Consider the following 23,859-nt stretch of genomic DNA (forward strand, 5'->3'; position numbering starts at 1 on the left):
ACTTATTTAATAGGAGATTTTATATGACAGCTACCCTCTTTTGATTAGTGGGTGTTAGGTACCAATGACAGTGTAAAAAAAGGGAGATGATATTTTCAACCCATCAAAAGGGAGATGATATTTTCAACACTGTAAAAAAAGGGCATCTACGATTTCTAGAAATCGCAGACTATAATTCTGGAAATTGCGGAGGGTATCCGCAATTCCAGAAATCGTAGAGGGTATCTGCGATTCCAGAAATCACAGCCTGCGATTTCCGGAATCGCATGTACTGAAAATTTTTGTCTATAAATAGAGGCATCTGGGTCATTTTAAATGCAGACCGAAAAATCAAAGGTTTTGGTTTATTTCTCTTGTTTTCTGGTTTTTTTGGTTTTTCTGAAAGTTAGAGAAAAAGAGAGAGAAAGTAGAGAGAAGGTTCTGAGAAGCTTCTAGTTTCTCAAAGGCACTGGGATAAGTCACCTCTGACTATCCAGTTTCTTTCAGAATCCCTTGCAAACCTTATGACATCATCACTCTTCCGAAATTCTAAGGAGTCGGAGCGGCGCCCACTTTCACATCGGAAGGCGAAGCAATTTTGAATAGAAGTTATAGATCCCTCTTTGGCAGAAGTAATTCTTTCTTGTAAAGAACCCAATTCCTAGGTATATTTACGGCTTTATTTATTGCTTTCCCAGTATTTTAATTACAATTCGGTATGGATAGCTATAGGGTTTGGGGATCCATTGGCCCCAAACATTGTAGCTTAAATCCCCTCCTTTTTCACAGTTAGGGTTCTTTTCTCTCTCCTATCCCCCTACTCTATCCCCCTCCCCATAGGTCATGAGAGATAGAGAAGAGAGCTTCACGCTCTTTAAGGCGAGGGAAAAGTGGAGATAAATGAACTCATTTCTTCTACTAGCTTTTCGTCATTTAAAATCTGTCATTTATATTCCATTTTACCTAGCCATAAGATTTGGGGTTCCTGTAGCCCCAGGTCTTATAGCGGAAACCCACTCGCAGTTACGACAAACCCATTTTTCTCATTTTCTCTCATTTTCTGTTAAATCCCAACTCGGGAATAAGCTTAATCATAACAACAGTTTGAAACCAAATTTTGTCAAGTTCTCTCATATCCGCCAAGTCAAGTTAAGATACCGGGTTTACCCTGGGATGAGGGGTGCCTAACACCTTCCCCCCATGTAACCATGTCCCTTAGTCATGTTTCTGTTGAGACCATGCTTACAGAGTTAACCTAGCTAGCGACTCTGGCCATTGTATTTTTGGTGAATTTCATATTTTATTCCAAGTTCACCAGAAACGCAGACGAGTTGAAAAATCAACTGACGGGGGCTAGAGCGAAAGCCCCAATAAAGAGAAAAGAGAGAGAGAAAAGATACTCATGAGACACCAAACGATCCCCGTGTGGGGGCGCAATGCGAGAGGGACGACCTCCCGGGTCGCAGGATACATAGATTGGCGACTTCGTTGGGGAAACCCCAGGGATAAAGCTATGAAATGACTTGAAATGACCATATTTGAGGAAACTTAGAAAATTTTGGATTTAAACTTTTGTTATGATTAGCCTTGACCTCAAGTTGTGTTGGAGGTAATCGTAAGTTGTGAACCATTCGCAAGTTGCGGTTACTCCTTGCAAACAGAGAAAGGAAAAAGAAAAGGAAAAGATGTTTTTTTGGGGCTTTCTTGCCAAAACCTAAAACACCTAATTGCAATGTTGAAACAAAAGCACTAGAACCTTTCTTTCCAGGTTTGCTTGCCAATGCTCAAAATTGCCGTCGAATGTGCGAAAATGTCCAGGAAGGCAACCTAGGCAGCCCATTGCTCACATATCACCATCACTTGCACACACTCATTATTGCATACCTATTTTACCCCCGGAGTTATTAGCACACAGGACTATCCCGTAGCTTGCACAAGTGATAACGTGCTTGTCGTCGGATGTGACACTGTGTTTGCGAACCGCTCCACCTCTTAGCCTAACACTTTTTAGTGAGTAAAACAAGTTCTTATTCGTGTCAACGTACCTTAAGGCTGGGAATCTCGGTCGGTATATCGGACCACGGACTAGCACTAAGAGGGAACTTTGGCTTTTCCTATTGCATACCCCAGCATATTCACATAGCAATATACCATGCCTATCTAGGGTATGTTGAACCTAGACTAGGTTTGCCATAACTCATGTTGAGTGATGTAAGGATTCCAAGTAATATGGACACACCTAAGCCTTTGGCCCATGGAGGTGTCCCCGGGCTGCCAATTCTCACTAGGGATTTCACCACGCTAGTTCGATGCACATGATGATTGCGACCCATATCATCAAATCTAATCTCTGTGGCAAACAATCATAAACCGTAGGGAAGGGTGTAAGCCCTATAAACAGTTCCTTCATTCCAATGGCCTACACTTTAGCTAGGGCATCCTTTCACCATCTTTTCTTCGCTAAAATTTCGATTTCGGGTCCTTTCCTTTGGATCATTTCTCACCATATTTCTGAACTAAGGATTCAGGCTCATTCCCTCATACCTCAGTCTTTGGCATTCCATGCTCGTCCTGGGGCACCACCCCCTCGCTTCCTAAAAGTATTTTTTATGTTTAAAAGAAAACGAGAACAACAAACAAAATGATTTTTCTCTAGGTATCATTCAGGCCCATTTTCCTAAAAGTATCATCTGTGACAAAATTAATATCAAAACAAGTTTAGAGAGAGGTGGGTTCTTGAAGGGAACAAACAAAAGTGCAAGAGAAGCAAAACCCACTGTAATTATGAAGAAATTTGTGGATTTTAGGGAAAGACAAGGAGAAATTAAGGTTTTTAATGTGGGGAAGACAAAAGAAAAAACAAACCCAATTTGTGCCAAAACAAAAAAAATTAAGGAAAAAAGGTGATTTGAGTTCAAATTTCACACACACACACACACACACACAAAAGGATTGAACCCAGAGGCTATTGAAAAAAAATCCAAAATCAAAGGTGGATTTTGATCAAAACCCACCTTTGATTGTAAAATTCAATTCTAATATGAGAAAAAAAGAAGACAATATAAAGGATAAAATTGAAGAAAAAAAAAACCCAGTTTGTAAAATTGAGAATTGGGGAGATTCTATACACAAATATAATCACCAAGCAAAATACAAATATGATAAATCATGAAATGATTGGAGCATAAAAACCTAAGTCCTAGAATGAGGAGTAGACCTTCTCTGCCATTCTTGAGAGATCAAGATCTGAACTCCCTAGAGAGACAGAGAGAGAGCGTAGGAGGGAGGGAGGGAGAGCGCGTTCAAAATACATGAGTGAAGCCCCATTAAATACAAGGACAGAAAACAAACGTGGAAAGCTGTGCACCTAATGCATGTGAATCCAACAGGTGCTTAAACAGCTATTTTCTTACGTATCATAATTTCCAAATGATGTCAACAGGGTTGCATTTACAAATCCAGTGCATTTAAATTTGAGGGCATTTCTTAAACAAAGCTAGCGTTTGTACATTTGCAGTCATAGAGTGGGGGCATTTTGGGAATGGATTGGTAGAAGTGCTCAAGTCCCCCAAACAATTAGGCGCCGTTTGGATACGCTGAGTTTAGAATCCTGGATTTCTTCAAAACTGTAGCTAAGAGACAAGAGAAAAAGCAGATCAGCCGTCGTTTTTGACTCGTTTTTAACTTCTCGCCCTTCTTTCTGTCAGCAAGAGAGTAGCAAATCCTCCCACATTTCCAGGCAGGGGCGATGCCAGAAATTTTGCACAAGGGGGGCAAAAATTATAGTAATTTTTTTTCTCCAAACAAATGAAAGCAATATTATAGTTTCCAAAAAAAACCCTCGTATATATTCCATCACCAACATACATTGAGGTAAACAAAAATGACATCTTACAATTGTAGAGTGCAAAACCTAATAACATAACCCATAAGAAAATTTTATAGGCTTCCTCGACGTGGTCTCATTTTTTGGAAACGACACATGATTGTCTCATCATCGATGTTATAAAAAATATCCTTCTCAACATATGGAATCAAGCAATCGGCCATAAATTGATCCGACATTCTATTGCGTAATCGATTCTTCAAGATCTTCATGGCAGAAAAGGCCCTCTCAACGGTTGCAGTTGCGACTGGTAAAATTAGTACCAATGTGATGAGCTTGTAAACAAGTGGATACAAGGCATGCTTTCCCTTCTCAACCATTTTTTCAGCAAGATCTCCAATTCCTTTCAAATTCACAAAGTGAGTATTGGACCTCATATCAAGAATATATGTTTCAAGTTGGTTGTCTAATTCTTTTGTAGAATACTGAACTTCTGGAAATTCTTTTAGATAAAACTTAGAGAGTCGAATCAACTTCTCTTTATCAAATGCATAAAATGAATCACTTGGATTCAAACATGCCACACATAGAAGCAACTCTGTATTTGCTTCATTGAAACGACTATTGAGCTCTTGAAGTTGCAAGTCTATAACTTGAAAGAACAACTCAACTTGAAAATGGTGCAAGACCGTTCTTTTATCTACATGCCGTCGCACTCTTCCAGGAACAACATAAGTATCAACCATGTTAGGGACTTTTATGTCATGTTTGGCACAAAATGAAGAAATGTCATCTAACAAAGAATTCCATCCATTGTCTCGCATCAATTGTAGCCGTTGTTTTGATATTCTCACTAATGTCATGGCATTCACAATATCTTGATCCTTCCTTTGCAATGCTTGTGACAATTCATTTGTAATTCCCAATAAACTTATCATCAAATGAAGGGAAAATATGAATTCAAAAGTTTGCAATGATTTCAAGAGATTATGTGCTTCATGCCTTTGATCTGAACTTAACTTCATATCTTTGACAATAAGATCAAGCACATCAAGAATAGAGGAAAACATATATTCCAAACTAACCAGTGTTCTATAGTGGGAGCTCCAACGTGTATCCCCCGCACGTTTGAGTGTGGTCTCTTGATTAAGTCCTTGTCTCTTAATTTTGGCAAGTTGAATCTCCTGAAGAATATCATGGCGCTTACAAGAACCCCCAACCACATTTACTACATTTGTAACTAAAAAAAAGAGATCGGAGATGTTCATATTTTTCTTTGCAACACCAACTAATGCCAACTGTAATTGATGAGCAAAACAATGAACATAGTAAGCATATTCATTCTCCTTCAAGATTAGTGCTTTAAGACCATTAAACTCCCCTTGCATGTTACTTGCCCCATCATATCCTTGACCACGAAGTCTCGATATGCTCAATTTATGCTTGGCCAATAATGCTTCAATTTCTTCCTTAAGGGATGTAGCAGTGGTGTTGGGAACGTGAGTAATACCTAACAAACGCTCAATCACATGCCCAAGCTTATCTACATAACGTATAACTACGGCCATTTGCTCCTTGTTAGAAACATCACGAGCTTCATCAACCAAAATAGAAAACAATGAATCCCCGAGATCTTTAATGATTGAGTTAGTGGTTTCAATTGCACAAGCACTCACTATATCCTTTTGGATATCTGAAGTCACTAGTTTGAGATTCCCAGGACACTTCTCCACACAAACCCTCTTTATATCTTCATTAATCATGGTCATGAACTTCAAATGCTGACGAAAGTTTCCTTGGTTAAGCGAGTCACAAGATTCATCATGCCCACGAAAAGGTAAACCTTGTTCTAAAAGAAATCGAGCATTCAAAACTGAAGCATGCAAGCGAATTCGATAGTCACTTTGTTGTTGCTCTGTTTGCTTATTTACCAACGCTTCAATATGTTGCTCTTGATTCCTCAAAGCTTCACATTTACTTGAAGCTTGATTATGAGCACTATTAGGACCCCCTATATGTTTACCAAATCTTTCTACTTTCTTCCAATTAGAGAACCCCTTAACAACAAAAGCATCACAACTTCCCACATGCTCCTTACTATCAGATTTAAAAAGATAGCAACACAAACAATAAGCCGCGTCTTTTGCAATGCTATACTCCAACCAAGTAGGATACTCATCAAACCACTTTGGATTAAACCGCCTATTCTCTTTTCCTTGCATAATTTGAGGAAAATCATGATTACGAGGTTGAATTGGACCCATTCCTAAGTATATCATTCGAACTTTTGCCCTATCATTAGGATGATAATCAGTTATTGGCCTTCGTAATCCGGGATCAGCAGGAGGATTTGTAGGATCAAGTTCCAATCGAAATCTTTTATAATTTTCTCGTTCTTTGGTGGGGGCACTTGAAATTGTAGGAGGGGTTATCGACTTTAATGATGGTACTCTTGAAAAATATTTTTCCATACCTAAAAAAACAAACAAGAAAGACAAAGAACTTCTATCACTATATCACAAAAATATTTAATTATCAATCAGTCAATTCATACACAAACTGTGTGCATAATATGTGGAGGCTCCGAAACGAATGCTATGCTATATCAAGGGTATTCTAAATGATATCATTACTCAAAATTACATTTTTCTGGTGCAGATTGCGCAGGAGATTCAATCACCAAGAGGTTGGTTGATGGATGCTGCTTATCTATTGGAAGACATTTAGTGTCATGGAATAGTCGGAAACAGAAGACTGTAGCGAGATTCAGTGCCGAAGCACGAGTACAGGGCAATAGAAGCTGTTACCGCTGAATTTACACTGATGACTCACACCCCAACAAAAAACCCCAAAATCCAAAATTTACTAAGAACAAAAAGAACCCAAAACCCTTACTAAATAATATAAAAATGATGAACCAAAAACCCCCAAATTAGAAATTCAGAACCCTACCAGAAATCAGTTGCAAAAAAATCAAAAAATGAGAGCATATAGTCATATAGTTGAAACCCGAAAACAAAAACCCCCAAATCAGACCCAAAGAGATGATATTCCATGGTTCATCTAATCTAATCATCTTCCACCAGAACCAAAAGACTAGAAATCTAGAATAGCAGAAATGTCTGCTTTGAACAAAAAAAGGGCAAAAAATGAAAAAGGAGAGAACAAAAAACAGGGCAAAAAAATGAAAAATGAGAGAGAGAGAGAGACTGAGAGAGAGAGAGAGGGAGAGAGAGGGAGGGAGAGTACCTGGCTTGTGGTCGGAAAAATGAAGCCGCCGGCCGGCCGGCCGCCGACGAGCTGCACGAGTAGTCGAGTAGATGGTGAGAACTGAGAAGCCAAGGAATTCTTTTCATTTCACCAGAAGAGGCTTTCGTGAGAAATGAAAATAAAAGGGTTAAGGGAATAAGGGGGTAAGTGAAACTGTGAAAGTAATTAAGTGAAAACAAAAAGGGGTTTTTTGTAACTTTTGTTTTTTAACAAAAACATAAGGGGGGCAATTGCCCCCCTTATGTTTCAAGTGCCGTCGCCCCTGCGAGTAGTCGAGTAGATGGTGAGAACTGAGAAGCCAAGGCAGGCTAGGCAGCTACTGCTAGGGTTCTTTTCATTTCACCAGAAGAGGCTTTCGTGAGAAATGAAAATAAAAGGGTTAAGGGAATAAGGGGGTAAGTGAAACTGTGAAAGTAATTAAGTGAAAACAAAAAGGGGTTTTTTGTAACTTTTGTTTTCTTACAAAAACATAAGGGGGGCAATTGCCCCCCTTGCGTTTCAAGTGCCGTCGCCCCTGTTTCCAGGTTTTAGAAATCTCAGGATGCAGGAGAGATTTTTAAAACCTGAATTTCTCACTTAAAATCCAAGAAACGTTGCCAAGACAACATACGACAACTTGATCATGAACCCTCTTTTACACTGTTTTCAAACTAAAAACTTGGATTCTAAAATCCGCATATCCAAACGGCCCCTTAGTCTAAAGACAGTAGCATTTGACATTTACAACACGTTTTGACCTTGATTTTTCCTTCTTCCCTCTTCTTTTACTTTTCCATTATCATCTTTTTGATTTTTTACCCTACCAGTCATCTTCCTCCTTGTTCAATTACCATTGTTGTTGGCAAATCTTGAAAACTTGAATGTTGAGTTCTTACCATCTATCTCTTTGTATTTAGGTTTTGTTTTTCTTTTCTTTTTTTAGGGTTTTGCACTATTTTTCATTCCTCTGTTTATGATTTATCTTCTTTAGGGTTTAAGCTATTTGTTTTTTAGGGTGAGTTATGGAGATAATGCATAGATGGCTTCACTCACTTTTTCGGAAGACAAGTGGTTTAATAAGAAAAAGTTGATGTAATACATGAATGGATGGCTACACATTTTTTTATTAACTCAATTTTTTTTTTGTTGTAATACACAAATTGTGACGTAATACATGAAGCACATTTAATGAAAACAACAACATCCATTTCTTTTGTTATTTCTATCATGAGCAGAATTGTAATGCCATTAGAAGAGTTGCTATAGGCAGGGGGTTTTGTAGCAGAAGGGGTTTATCAACTTTCTGGAAGGGGGTTAGTAACTCTCAAAAGTAGGGTTACCAATTTTCGAATGGGCTTATCAAGTGCTTGAAAATTGGCCGAGAGTACTGAAGTTTTGGAAGAGGGTTTTCAAATCTCTAGGAATGGGGTTATCTAGTATAAAAAATGGGGTTAGCAATTTCCGAATGAGGTGATCAAGTCCCTGAAAATTGGCCAAGGGTACTACTAGAGTTTTGGAAGGGGGGCTTCAAGTCTCTGGGATTGGGGTTATCTAGTATAAAAAATGGGGTTTCCAATTTCTGAATGGGCTTATCAAGTCCTTGAAAATTGGCCTAGGGTACTGGAGTTTTGGAAGAGGGTTTTCAAGTCTCTAAGATTGGGGTTATCAAGTATCAAAATTAGGTTACCAATTTCCGAATGGGCTTATCAAGTCCCTGAAAATTGGCCGAGGGTACTAGAGTTTTGGAAGGGGGTTTTCAAGTATTTGGGATTGGAGTTATCTAGTATCAAAATGGGGTTAACAATTTACGAATGGGCTTATCAAGTCCCTTAAAATTGCCCAAGGGTACTGGAGTTTTGGAAGGGGGTTTTCAAGTCTCTGGAGTTGGGGTTATCCAGTATCAAAATGGGGTTACCAAATTCCGAATGGGCTTATCAAGTCCCTTATGAACACGTTTTTACTTCATGTTTTTTTTTTTCACACGTTTATTTTCACATTTTTTTCTTTCTACCATACGATTCATCTTGCTCATCCTCCATTGAAAGGGAGAAAGAGAAATGCAAAACCCTAAAACAAATGAAAAACAAAACCTAGATATTGAGACATGGATGGGAATGAACTCGCTTTTCAAATTTTTGCGTTTTCCCGCCTCCAATGGTGGCTAAATGATGAAGAAGATGACTGGTTAGGTAAAAAAAACAAAGTTGAAAATGAAAAAGTAAAAGAAAAAAGAGGGAAAGAAGAGAGAAGAGGGAAAAGTGGAAAAGCAAAACGTGTTGCTTAAGAAAAGGGCATTTTCGTTAGCTTTTAATGACAAGACCTCTTTTGTCCCTCGTTGATAATTTCTGAAAGGCATGGGACCTGTTGATAATTCCACCTAATTTTTGTCCCCCATTGGTAATTGGTCCTTGATTTTATCATGCCGACTTAGGTATACTTTGGGGCCAATAGGCATCTTGTAGAAAGGTCAAAGGAGCGAGTCCGTTTATCATACATACAAAAACCCACTAATTTCCGCACTATGATACTTTGATAATGGCATATCTCACATTATTATTTGGGATATGATAAATTCGCTCCCCCTATAGGATAATTCGCACCCCGAACGTTAAAAAGACGTTGAAGTCTGCCACATACTTTAACCTTACAGTGGTGCGAATCATCGCGAATTTATCATTACCCTATTATTTTTTACTTCTTAACCAGCTGTCCAGGGCTGTTGCAATTCGAAGCTACCCAGCTTCCAACTAGACACGTGTAAAACACGGTGATTCGTCCTGTAATAAAAAAAAGTCGTGCAGATATCATCACCATATCCTAAACCCTAAACCCCTCTCTATCTCTCTCACTCTTCAACGTAAGAGTGTTAACTTATCTCCAATAGCTTAAGCTTTTGAAGAAAGGCATTATTTATCTTTTATATTTTAACACTCCCCCGCACATGTGGCCCACTTGGCAAACACGTGGCACATGTGGTCCCACTTTGGGCCGACCATCGCATGTGGATTTTTGCTGTCCGGGAGGTTTGAACTCGAGACCTTTGGCTTTGATACCATGTTAAATAACCAACTTCTCCAAAAGTTTAAGCTATTGGAAAAGTTTGGTTAGTTAACAAAGACGCTCTGAATCTGACTGAGCTCTCACAGGTACTCTCTCTTGATTATTTACATTTTTCGTTTGCTAAAATCGCCATTGTAAGGTTTTTTTTTCTTTTGTTGAAAAGAGAAGAGAACGAAAAAGACAAACCAACACAAAACCCTAATCCCCTTCCAAAATCCCAGTGATAATCGTATGCAAACAGGGATATTATCGATTGATTGGATAGTGTATCTCCGTCAATCATCCGCTCTATCCGAAAGAAATTAGTTTATCAGATTTTTTATTTTTATACTTGAATCCAGGAATGGTAAATTTAGGCTACTGATATTGGCACTACCATGTTTTAATAATTGCACGAACTCAGCTTGTCTTTCTTTTATGAATTGGCTTATGAGAGTTTTTTGGGGAAATGTAAAAACTTTTGGCAAGCTTTAAACAATAAAATACAAGATGAGTCAGTGCAATTATCAAAACATGTTGGTGCCAATATCAGTACCCTAAATTTAATGGACACATTTTTTTTTGACAAGCTTAGCAAATTTACAGCAGAGCATATAGACATTATAGCATTGGTGTATGTTCAATGGAATGAAAACAAAGCAAGTTGTGGAGGCAATTGATAGAAAGTTTCATTGTTCTCTTCAAGGCTAGCGAGTGTCTTGTTGTCTATATCTTGCAAATGGTATTTTGCGCAATAGCAGGCGAAAGGGTTTAGAATTTGTTGGTGAATTTTTGAATGTTCTTGCAAATGGTATTTGAGTTGAGTTGAGAGGAGAGGTGAGTAAAGGGTGATGTGTATTGTTTTGAAGATGGCGGGGACCAGTTCTTCCTTCCAAGTTGCATGGCACTAGTTCTTCTTGAGAAAAGAAGCAGAGGTCTTAAATCTTAATTAGAAAGAAGCAGAGGTCTTAATTAGAAGTGCTGAATGAGAAATGGTGAAGGATCCTTCTTACAAATTGGTTGAGGTTTGATCGAAGGGTGATAGAAATTCCTGTCTTGTCCTTTGCAGACAAGAAAGAACCTTCCTAGGGTGAGGCTGGATTTGTAAAATGATTCAGGGAACCAGGGGAAGATGATCATTCGAGTATGCCAGTCTCGAAGCCTATGGAGAAACTCTCTATTCGTTGGAGGGAATTGGAGGAGCCCCTGACTTGACCCCTTCAGTTGTTTTGAAATTTTGTGTTTGGTAACTTGGTTAGGGATGACTTGTTGGTAAGGATTTGATGAAGTCTTTTACTAGTGTGGCAGACATATCCATCTCATCAGTAGAGCAATTATTGGGCCAGAGTACTTGAGTCAGTGCCTCACCATCAAGATAGCCCAAGGAACTCTCTAAAATTTTTAAGTGTTTGGTTGCACAAACGCTAGGCATCCATTGGAATATCAAATGCCGACGGTTGCCAATTCCCTGTTTGGTTGCCAATATTGAGTTGAAATTTTAGGAGACTTCCCAACATGATTAAGAAATCATTATTGCTTTTTTGCCCATGTAGCGCCCTTGTGGCACTCATGTCCGTTCTTCTCATCGTCCCACTAAAATTCTATCAAAATGGGAAAATTTTGGTAGAAGAAAAGGTTTTTTCTTTTCTCTCTTTCTGTCTTTCTCTCTCCTCCCTATCTCTCTCTCCACTCTATATTGGTAGTGACACCCCTACTTTTTCCACTACTCTCCGAGAGTCGCCAAACCAAACACTATTTACCACTATTCCACTATTCTCAGAGTTGTAATTCTAGACATCTTCTATGCTTCTCTCCTCCCTTTTGACTTATCTCCAAGCCACTTCCGCACAGCCAAACATAGCCTAAGAGACGTATTGTTAGCCAAAAATGAAATAATAACTCGATTGGGGCTCTCACCATCAAGATAGTCAGCAACCGAAGCCCTAGATTGATGGCATGTGGAAAAAAAATTACGGAAGGATGTGTCCAAAGAATCCCACACCATTTCTACGTCCAATAGAAGGTTACCGATTGCCGTCAGAAAAGATATGTGAGAGGAGAAGGTTTGAAATTCAAACTTTCAGGCCTTCCACATAGGAGAACAAGCCATCAGCCACCCATTCGTCTAGTCAATGGCACTCTCTGGCCCTTTGATAATCAGAGTAAATTACCTTAGGCCATAGCTCCTCGTTGTTTTTGAAAAGTCACTATCACGTCTTTGCAAGAAGAGCTGCATTTTGGATTATGCTGTTCTTAATACCGAGACCACTAAATGTCTTTGGTCGGCACAGTTGCTCCTAGTTAATTAGGTGAACACACCTAAAGGTGGTATCATATACTATCATCATTCCACACAAAATCGCTCCTAGTTAATTAGGTGAACACTCCTACAGGTGGTATCATATACTGTCATCATTCCACACGCAATTGTGAATAACCTTGTTGATCCCCTCTGCGACAGAATTGCAACAGCCGACCTACGAAATGCCTTCTGCGATGGTCCCTAGCAAATCCCTATAATTATACTTAAACAACTAACTCATTGAAATTAAACTCCTATCACATGGATTCTGCCTACAAGTAAACTAGGACTTGAAATAAACTACGACTCCTAACTCATCATAGAAACTACTTGCAGGCCACTCTTCCCTTAAGCATCATCACCTTATATCATAAATGCTTGATGGGGCATAGCCACTATTGATAATGGTACGCCCACGATAATAATGTCCCAAAGTGATATTGGCACCTGGACTTAATAATGACACTCTTATGAAAATATGGCCCAAATTTTATAATAAAACCCAGTATTGATATGGACACCCTAATACTAAAAAAGGGGCGGCCCAGTGCACGAGGCTCCCGCCATTGCAGGGTCTGGGGAGGGCTAGATGTATGCAGCCTTACCCCTGCGTTGCAGAGAGGCTGTTTCCGTGACTCGACCCCGTGACCACCAGGTCACAATGGACACCCTGATATTAATAGAGCCAAAAAGATACTAACCTAAAACTTTGAAATGCTTAGGGATGGTCTCCCATCAAGCATGTGTTGACGGAAGTGATGATGACTAAGCATGTGTTGATTTAGTAGGCAATTTGGCATACTAAAGGAGTATTTTGTGAAGCGCAACATGAACAATGACCAAATGATCAAAGTTGCCGGGATGACTTTGGTCGAACGTGCCAGAGAATGGTGGATGTCACAGGAGCTAAAAGCTGAAACAAAACCAAATTCATTGGAACAATATGCAAGACGATGATTTTTTAATTCATGCAGGAATCTGCCTTTTTTATAATAAATATACTTTCCCCTGGAATTCTTAAATTGGTTATGTTTTCTATTTTCTTTTGAGCTAACGCCACAAGTACAACTAATTTGTTGACTGAAAATGGTAATTATAAAAATTATAAAAATTACCATTTTTATAATTGGTGGATGACGCGGGAGCTGAAACCTGAAACAAAACCAAATTCATTGGAACAATATGCAAGACGATGGTTTTTAAATTCATGCATGAATCTGCTTTTTCGAAAATAAATATTCTTTCCTTGGAATTCGTAAATTGATTATGTTTTCTATTTTCTTTTGAGCTATCACCACAACTAAAACTAATTTGTTGACTGAAAATTATAATTATTAAAATTATCAATTTTTCATTATGATTAAGTTCCTTTATTATAGTTGAAGTATTTTTATTATTTTTTTGAACTTTTGTTCGTTCATATGCTTAACAAAGGTTGACCATGATTAAATTGTTTGCTACAGGGTGTTGTTGCTTGCCACCTTTGTTTGCATTTGTCTTGGTTGTGGTCGTATCATGGCAACTCGTAAGTTTCTAAAGCTTCTTCACCACAAATGTTTCCGGGTTTGTTTGAAATTTGAACTTTTCCGATGAAGGTAGATGTGAATGCATGTGGAGTATTAGTACGATTCTATGTTTTTTTAGGGGGTGGGCTTAAATCTATGTCGAGGATAAATATGAAAATTTTATTGAAAATTTGATTCCATTCCGACATTAGTCTGCCTTATACCAAATGCTAGAATGAGAGTCATAACAGATTCCCTTGATGAATTTCAGTGCTAACCAAACACTGGAATTGGAATTTCCATTCCATTTACAGGGGAATTGGAATAGGTATGGAATGTGATCTAGCGAATCCTGATTCCGGTAATTCAAATGCACCCAAAGTGATTTGCCCTTATGTTTTCAGATTTGGCTCCGATTGACCAGCTGGACACTATTTCTTAATTTAGGTGATCCTCCTAGGAGAGGAATGGGCAAAGAAACTTTCATGGCTCCAAACTTAAAATTGCTCATTCATCAGATTCTATTCATGCTCGTCAAGCCTCCTATTTAACTAGTTAGTTGAGAATTGAGATATTACATCAGTAGTGAGCTTCTCTTGTTGCTAATGCATTTTGGTGAAACTTGGGTCACCTCATCATTTAGTATCATCCAGAGTATTTTTTTTTTGAGGTAAATTAGTTGAACAGTGATCTCCATGCGTCTCTTTGTCATTTATTTATTTTATTTTTTTTAAACTTTTCAGCTGCAAAACCTTTTAATCAGTTAGAGACAATTAAAACACTTTTATGGGAAATTGAGAATACAGGGATGATTTATTTGGTCTGAGAGCTGGTCTTGTTAGCTCCCTTGTTGTTGTAGGAAGCCTATTGTACTAGCAAGGCCTGGACTTTGTATCTCTTCATGATCAGGAACTGTTTGGCTTCATATTATTTTGGTCTAAAAGGTTTGTTTCATTTGAACCTCTCGAACTTGTTTTAAAAAAGTGAAGCATTTCCAAACTTGCGAAAAAGGTCACTAAGTGTGGATTTTAGGACATTTGTGGCTTTTGTAACCTAGACATTGAAACATGTGTCAGGTTCAGAGACATCATTAGATATGGCTACCCTAATCACGAACTCTTTCAGACATTAGTACATTTATAAGATAATATTGAAAAAATTCATTACATCATTAGACCTTGCTGCAGCAGCAAGGTCGAGGAGCAGTGAGGGTGAAGGTGATTGCCACAAATATTGATTTCCAAATAATGCCTTGCAGAACAGATTTTAAATTGGCCAGTTCCAAATCTCAACTGTAAATGTGAGAAATCCAAATCTAAATCTTGTGGGTATCCAAACGTGGCCTTATTTCTTTTGAATTTGTGCTTAAAATGTTTGAGGACGGACTCAGACAAGGAGGAATACAGCGGTGTAGGCGACTAGACTTTGCAAGTCAGTGATGGAATCACCAAGTTGAATGCATTTTCTTTTTCTGAAAATACCGAGTTTCACATTCACATGGCCTAGATTTTGAGATTTTGATTGACTTGGCTGGGCGAAAACCAGGATGACTTATTGTCTTGCATCAACTTGTCTTATTCAATTAAGTCAAATTAATAAACCTTGCTTGAATTGAAGTGAGATGCTTTGTAACGATTGACATTAAAAAAGCATGTGGACACACTTATAATAGTCTTTACCTTTGCTATTTGGTCTTCACCTATTGTGCTTTCTGATATGGGTTTTCTGTTAACAACACTTAAAATTTGGCCTTTTAACATAAACGACTTTCACGAGAGTAAATGCAGGGATTCAGTTTGAGAATTCTTGTGAAGTTGGTGTCTTCTCAAAATTGACGAATGCCTACTGTTTGGTAGCAATTGGAGGGTCTGAGAACTTCTATAGGTTAATTTGCTGTAGATTTTAAGATTTTACATTATGTCCAGTTTTGGTTTATTTACAAAATGCCTATGATTTTTTTAAAATTCTTGCAGCACATTTGAATCTGAGTTCGCAGACGTTATCCCAGTGGTTAAGACCTCCATAGCAGGCACTAGAATAATTGGAAGCCTATGTGCTGGTAAGTATTGTGAGTCTACTTGTGTTGGTGGCTCAAAAAAGCCACCCTTAATATCGTACACATCTCATTGTTATCACTTTTTATGACAGGAAACAAGAACGGGCTTCTTGTGCCACACAATACCACTGACCAAGGTAACTTAGGAGTTGGAATAAATTTCTGTAATCATTAATGTTCTGTTATTTATTTGTTTTCATGCTTGATATTGGTTAATTGCCTGTCATTTGTGAACCAATAATATTTGAGACTCCAATCAGCAAATTGTTGATAATATCTTTCACCTAGTTTTTTTTAAAATGTTTTAGGATATGCCTTGAGATTTGCAGCCAGTAAGGCATGGTGTAGCATCAACACTTGAAACGTACTTTGACACGTTCAGGTCTCTGAGGTGTACACCTACAAGATGGCATGCATTGAGCTCATATGCATATGCCTCATAGCCTTAAAAATGGTAGTGTACGTGGGGAAATCATTATTATTTCTTTTACTTACACCTAACCTAATTATTAGGAGGTGAAAGGGGGTGGCTCCATAAAGAAAAATATTCTTATGAGATTTATAGAAGCTTTGATGTTTTGGGCTAATTTTTGATGAAACACTATTTTCTTCATCACTCCGTAGCCCTTCACCTCGATCAATGTCCGTCAATTCAAGACATTTCTCTCATTCATCGCTATCAAAGTCCATCACTCATAGTTTTAAAACTCCCTCGCGTCATCGTGGACTCCCCCGAGTCAACTCCCTTTTCCCTTGGCCGCGTTCTGAGTTTTGCCCTACTGAGTGAATAAAAACTCCTTTGACTCTAGAGTTATGACCACATCAACCAAGTACTCATCTGCGTCAACCGAGTACTCGCCCGCATCGTGCCGAGTTGACTAGGATATTCTTCAATCACTTTTTGACCCTTTGCATTTTGAGACACTGTCGTCACTTCAAGGCATTTCTCTGATCAATAACAACTTTGGATGTGGAAACTGATTGTACATATTCTTTCCCTTAAACCAAATTTCAAAGCAAGCTTTTTTAAATTTTGGTTTCAATCGCCATGGAAATAGAAACATCTTGACTTCGTTTCGAATTTTCGATGGAAATTCTGTCAAATCACTGAAACGTATGGTTATTAAATGCGAATAATAGAATTCTAAGATGAAACATCAGAAAATGCTAGAATAAGCACAAATATACACTTAGAAACATCGCATAAGCGGGATATCCATCTATATTGTTTAACAACATTGAGTACATAGTGACAGGTACCGTTGCGCATGTCTACATTTCACATGTAATTCATATATGTAATTTTGTACTTACTGCATACTACATTTTACATGTAATTCATATAAATATCTATATATAATACATACGCTACATTTCATATGCAATTCATATGTATTGACATAGTATACCCAAGGTTTTAAATTTTGGTTTCAGTTTCGGTCGGCTCATAAACAGATACATATCAGTCACGGAAACGTATGGAAATATATGCAAATGATGAAATTTTTTAATCGTCTAAAAAAATATGGGCAAATGATAAAAATTTAAAGATGAAATTTTGGGAAATGCTAGAATAAGCACAAATACATAGTTAGAAACCATCACATAAGCAAGAAAGCTATCCATAATCGCTTAATTACATCGAACACCTAGTGACATGCATTGTCACACATGTCTGGAACGGTAAAGTCAATCGAGAAGTATAATGTAATGAAGTATAAGAAAGTTCAATGACCCTTCTCCCCTCTAAAGACCCCAACTGTGTCAATACCACATAGAGTTATGAGGTATTCTTGGTCCCATGATGATCTGACATCCCATCCATAAGATACAATTACTTTGTTGAACAATTCAATGATATTGCCTACCAAATGTCATTATCTACATTAATAAAATGAAATGAAATGCAAATCCTAATATCTTTCCAAGTTCCAACCATTTCGGTTGAATTTCGGGAATTTAGTTCAAAATTTCGCAGAAATAAAGACGTAAAAGGAAATCATGTAGATTTTATTTCAGTGGAGATCAAAATGGAAACATTTCGGTTGTTCCTGGGAAATTTAAAACCATGAGTATACCAATAATACACTTGAGGTTTTGATTTTGCTATGCGATTCGGTTCAATATGTGTTTCGGTGGGGATTGAAATGGAAACATTTCCGTCGGTCGTTTTTTGTCGGTTTCAGTGGAAATTCAAAACCATGTTTCAAAGTTCTTTCGTTTTATTTATATTGTTTGTAGTAGATGTGTTCGTGAATTTATGATTTGATGGAAATGGGGAATTTCACATGGAAATATGCATGTGAGGGGGTTGTGAATCAACTTAGGAGCTAGATATTTTTTAAAGATTTTGCAATGTCTTATTAGATGTTTAAGTCTTTGAGGTTAATACTTTATACTTTGTTTTCTTAGTTGAATGATGATTTATGGATAGAAATAAGACATTTTTTCCTTTATGGTCATGTTTCTTATGTTTCTTTCCCCTGTATTTTTGTTGTTCATAATTGAGATTTGGCATTCATATTATTGTATAATGGTAGGGGTGGCAACGGGGCGGGGCCGGATGTTGCACTCCCTGTCTCCATCCCGGACTCAAAGAAAATTCCCTGTCCCCGCTTTGGAGATGGTGGGGAATCCCCATTGTGGAAAATCAAATCTCATCCCCATGCCCGCCCTGCCCCTCACACTATGGGGAAACAAGTTTAATGGATTTTTATTGCAAAATTCTACTAAATATGCATTTAAGAAAGATATTAGGGAAAATTTAGGAATACCAAAAGAAATTTGTTCTATGGTGATGCAATTCAATATGTTTTGTAGGAGTGTGAAAGATTAGGTTTTCTTCCAGTCGAATTGCGCTCTTGTTGTCAAAGTATAGCCCAACTGAATAGTTCCCCACTTCACGTCTGGCATAAACTGCCTGAACCACTTACATTCATGTGCCGCCATAGTTGCTGCCCTATACTCAGGCTCAGTTGTAGAAAGCGAAACCGTTGGTTGTCTTTTACAACACCAAGATACCACTCCCAAACCCAAGCTAAACACATAGTTTCTAAAAGAACATGGGAGCCATATGGATTTCGGTTTTTGCTGGGATTGGATCTTAGCATGGTCATCTCTTCTTTCTCCTTCAACCACGTGACGAGAGGAGCCACTACTTTGACTTCTGAAGTGGCACGGTTTTGAGAAATGTCAAGCACCTAGCTGGGAGTAGATCAAGGAGAGATTGGCGGTAACGGTCAATCAAATTGTAAAGTTTTCTCTACTTATGTTTTCAATTCAACACCATGTATTAATCTAGTAACTAAGACCGTGGTTCGGCTGGTGGAATTGAAAATTTTTATTTGTAGCGCAATCTAGCTTCCGCCGTGCATACCGATTTGCACTGCCGACTTTCACTTTCATATCGGTCCCACAGATGACGGCAATCTGTTGCGGCCAATAACTGGAATCTACTGAGATGGCCTTGGAAGTGATGAAGAGCTACGTGCAAACACAAACGAACGGTCAAAAGACTTCCCGAGTTTGTCCTCTGGGAAGGCCCTCCAATGCTCTAGTCAATGACCAGCAACAAATAAGTAAGAATAAAGAAAGCAATATTGGTTTTCGGTCCCTTGCCTTTGAGCCTTATGGGGGTTTATATAGACAGAGGGCCTTGGCTTTGGAAAACTACATTAGGGTTTTTAGGCCTTCCACGTGTGGAATTACCCTATTACCCCTGCACATGATGTAGTCCGCGATTGGGTGATATTCTCTCTAGGGTTTCCACATATGTGGTGGAGTTACTATGTTACCCTCAGACACAAGGCAGCCCGTGATTGGGCCATTATTTTTACCCCCATCAGGGCACTTGAGAAGGGTCTAGAGGAGGAAGAAGGGTCTAGAGGAGGAAGAATGGTTTGCAAAGCATGCATGGGGGAAAGGCTTTTGAGAGATAGTCCCATAAACTCATTTTCTTGTTTCCACAAAGTGACAAATAGTCTCTCTAAATAAAGGCATGACCTTAAAAAAAACATAAAAATGATACTTTTGAATTAGGGAAAATTATTAAACTATAGGGGTAGAAGTGGATGTGTCGGAAACTAGAGGGGGTGTAAATGTAATTTTCCCTTTGAATTAATAACGAACAAGCTTTTCTAATGTCTTCATGAGAATTTTCTAAAGGATTCATTAGCCTACCCCAACTAGTTTGGGACAAAGGCTTAGTTGAGTTGAGTTGAGAAGCTTTTCTAATGTCTTTTGTTTTATTGGATGAAAAATTCAAAGAATCCCTTCTCGACTTAACTTTTAAGACATTCGGATATCGGTTAGCTACTTCATTAGCAATGTAATCTTTTGAAGGGATCAACCACCACCATGTCATTGGCCTTTCTTCACACCCTTTGAAAGTTATCTCAAAATTGAAAGATTAGGTGACTAATAAAGTACTTTTGCAGTTACTTGTGGGCCCGAGTAAATATCTCATGTGTCTTTTTTCATCATCCTTACGCCCTAAGCAATAAGGGAACACGGCGTCGTTGTTGTGGCTTCTTTAAGCTTTCATTACTTCTCAACTACTTCAACTACATGTGGCTTCCCCTGGGCCCTGTCTGCTGGAATAAAAACATTTCTGATAGAAAAAAGTTTTCTTAGGAAAATTGTTCTTTGTACAATTTAGAGGAAAATGGTATGATTATGTTTAATTTAGAGGGATATTATCGTAAATTGAAGGTCCCTCTTAAGTAAAAATTGAATATGGTTGGTTCAAGTCATCTTTTTGTGTGCGTGTGTAAAAAAGTAAGAAAATTTAGAATATTTTTCCTTTCCCAACTTTTCCATAAAATTCCTGCAATCCGACCTAATAGAGGGCCCTTCCAATGTAATTGTAAAGGGTCTAGCCTCAACATGGAGGGTGCCAATATTTTAGGTCCGAATTGATTTTGGTGATGGGACACACCAAAATGTGATGGGCGAAATTGTGGTTGGCCTTTGGAGCGAATGAAGAGAAAGTAATATTTTTTGTTAAAAATGATGGAATAGACATTTGGATCGTGTATAGTGAAAGAATAAGCATCGGCTAATTTTATGCCAACAACTATGATAAGACATAGGATGCAAGCATTATCCAGATTGATTGGTGTTGTGAAAAACCCCAAATAGCAATATGTGATTTCAATGGCAAAGTAAAACGAAAGAATAAACACAAGCAATCACTCAAAGACACAAAGATTTACGTGGTTCGGCAAAAGCTTACTCCACGGCAGAGGTGACGAGAAAATCCACTATAAGATTCAGAGATTACAAGAGAAGATCAGTCTCTCTCTCACACCAAACTCACTAGAAACCCCAGCACACCCTTTTCCCCTTTCTTTTGAGCTCTCAACCCTCTTTACAAGACTTACACACGAAATAAGCCCTAAAAGCGCCTTTATATAAAGCGGGCCATAAGTTAGTCTTATCGGGCCGAAAAACACATAAAACGGGCCGGGTCAAACGGCCAGGGGTGAATAAACGGGCCTAATCCAGGTCGCACACAATATTTCAGACCCTAAACGTGTTTTAATTCAAGACACCCAACTCAACAATTGGGCATAAAGCACGTAGGTACTCCTGTCAAGTCTTGAAGCTCAACCTTGGACAAGCGGTGAAAACTACCAAACAGAGTACGGTAGGGGCAGAGGGAATTTACATTAGAGCAGTAAAATACATAGATGTTGAACAGGACACAACGATGAAAGCACTTTGCCGGTTCTCACTCACCTTGATCTCCCTTGACCTCGGGCTCTCCTCTGATATATACTATACTTACTGGGCATAGAGACTTTGGTTGATGATGGTGTTGTCAAGTCCCATGGCTCAAGCTTGGACAAGCGGTGGAAACTACCATACTGAAGTAGGATAAGGGCAGATGGAATTTTTGGTAGAACGGTGAAATGCTTAGAGATAAAAAAAGGACACGTCGATAAATGCACTCTGCAGGTCCGACCCTGAAGTCTCACCTAACTTGATATTTCGATGCCAAGTTGACCTGAGGCTTTCCTCTGATGTTGTATTGGCTAGGCATAGAGAGAGGTCGATGTTGATCTAGCGCAATTGAAAAAGACACCTACACGGAAGATAATTTGTTTTTCTGTTTTTTAAATACTAACCCTTTAGTCAGGGGTATTTTATCATTTTCCACATCCATAATTTTTACCAAATTGAAATGATATTCCACCCATCTCTTCTAGCATTTCCATCACCTGTTAATTCTCTTTTCCTAAAACGGATGCATTCTATCCTCCTTTCTTTTTGTCTCTTGGAAAATGGAAATGGCTTCACATTCAGGTGGTGGAGGAAAAATATTTCCCTTTACCAAAGGAGCAACTTTAGTTTTCTTATTAATGTGGTCCTCCCTCTTAAAGTGTTCTTTGATTGATTATGACTTCCTCATGAGTAATGAGGTGATGGAAAAATACATCCTTCACCTTCTTAAAGTGATGGGAAGCAAACCAGGAAACGACGCAACCATCTTTTTTCTTGTTTCTTTATATCTTTTCTATTTTTCAATTGCTAGTGACCTAGGAATCTTTACAAAACTGAACCCACGTAGAAAAAGTGGCCTAGGAAATAAATGAAGTCATCAAATATATACCTAACTTAAATAATGACGCCCTTCTTCACAATACAAACAGGGAAGGAAATAATATTTCTATCCCCTTTTTGTTGGTTTCTCCTGATAAAAATGACTTCATTTTTAGGCAGAGACAAACAAAATGGCTTGAAATGTTGTCATCCTTAGGATAAGGAAGACAAATAGGGGGTGGAAGTATCATTTCCCATTCTATAGTACTCTATATAATGCCTTTTTAGAAAAAGACAGAAGGAAAAAAGATGGAAATTATATTTCTAAATCCATACCATGGCATTAAAACATGAGGGGCTCCTATGGTCATTTAAAACTATACAAATCCACGAATACAATGCTTAAAAAATTATGATGGGAGATGTTTGAATCGATTGGGTTCAGGTTATTAAAATATATTTTTGCTGTTGTAATTCTTTTAAAGTATAAATATAGTTAAGGTTACACATGTAAGACATTTACTATAAAGGAATCTACTACATCTAGAAATTTTATATAAGGTATTAAATAGCTACAAAATAAGTTGCATTTTGAACTTATTTAATAGGAGATTTTATATGACAGGTACCCTCTTTTGATTAGTGGGTGTTTGGTACGGATGACAGTGTAAAAAAATTACTACTGATCAAAGGGTTAGGATCATCCTCAGGGGCCAATTTTTAGGACATGGCCTATCACCCTCGCTCTCCGATATATATTTTCCTATGATAAGTTCAATAGGCATGCTGGGGCGCATGTTCGAATAATAAATAATGGCATTAGAAAGAGAAAAAGATGTTTAGGAAGAGCTTATATGACAACATATATTTATGTTCGTGATCCGATGAGTTGAATTGCCTGATGAGTGCAAATTTTAAGCCACATCCCGGTCCTTTCGGTGAGCAATATCAAACAGGATCATTTGGTATCCCCTGAAAATACCAAAAATACCCTTAACACTCAGAAATTCCAAATTAAGCGAAACCCCTGAGAAATTCTAAATTTAGCAGGTTTTTCAAAATTCAGGAAATCATTCATAATCTCTCAGACACCTTTCGGGGATCAAAATAATTAATCAGGAAAAGACCAAATTACCCTGAGGTGCAAGAATTTGGCGAGACTAGGGAAAACCCCGAAAATTCTAAAAATAGCAGGTTTTTTCACTTGCTTGCAAACTTGAATTTTCATCTTCTAGATACCATTGGAACACAGATGCCTAATCCTATGTGGAATACGGACTCGAAACTTAACCAATTACCGAATCTTTTACTTTTTTAAAGTGTAGCAAAATGGGGGTGTCTATAAGGCCTATTGGGCTAA

At 38.1% G+C, this 23,859-nt stretch overlaps 2 protein-coding genes across 2 annotated transcripts in view; one reads left to right on the forward strand and one right to left on the reverse strand.

Moving 5' to 3' along the window:
* Nucleotides 1-211: 211 nt before the first annotated feature.
* LOC143846605 (eukaryotic translation initiation factor 6-2-like) overlaps nucleotides 212-23,859 on the forward strand; it is a 56,431-nt gene continuing 32,783 nt past the window's right edge. The window contains exons 1-5 of the mRNA XM_077355084.1: nucleotides 212-644; nucleotides 13,859-13,920; nucleotides 15,688-15,784; nucleotides 15,874-15,959; nucleotides 16,049-16,093. Of these exons, the coding sequence (XP_077211199.1) occupies nucleotides 13,911-13,920; nucleotides 15,688-15,784; nucleotides 15,874-15,959; nucleotides 16,049-16,093 (238 nt within the window). The 5' untranslated portion in view covers nucleotides 212-644; nucleotides 13,859-13,910. The remainder of the gene's footprint in view (nucleotides 645-13,858; nucleotides 13,921-15,687; nucleotides 15,785-15,873; nucleotides 15,960-16,048; nucleotides 16,094-23,859) is intronic.
* LOC143891940 (uncharacterized) lies at nucleotides 3,919-6,069 on the reverse strand. Its single transcript, XM_077396430.1, has one exon. It carries the CDS (start codon nucleotides 6,067-6,069, stop codon nucleotides 3,919-3,921), a length of 2,151 nt encoding a protein of 716 aa, XP_077252545.1.

The sequence above is a fragment of the Tasmannia lanceolata genome, unplaced genomic scaffold, assembly GCF_043159265.1.
Source record: "Tasmannia lanceolata isolate RefF3 unplaced genomic scaffold, GAP_Taslan_0.1 ptg000015l, whole genome shotgun sequence".
NCBI classification, from domain to species: domain Eukaryota; kingdom Viridiplantae; phylum Streptophyta; class Magnoliopsida; order Canellales; family Winteraceae; genus Tasmannia; species Tasmannia lanceolata.

What these genes read in the sequence shown, in the direction of transcription:
- LOC143891940 (XM_077396430.1), bottom strand. Translation starts at nt 6,069, where the DNA reads ATGGGTCCAATTCAACCTCGTAATCATGATTTTCCTCAAATTATGCAA.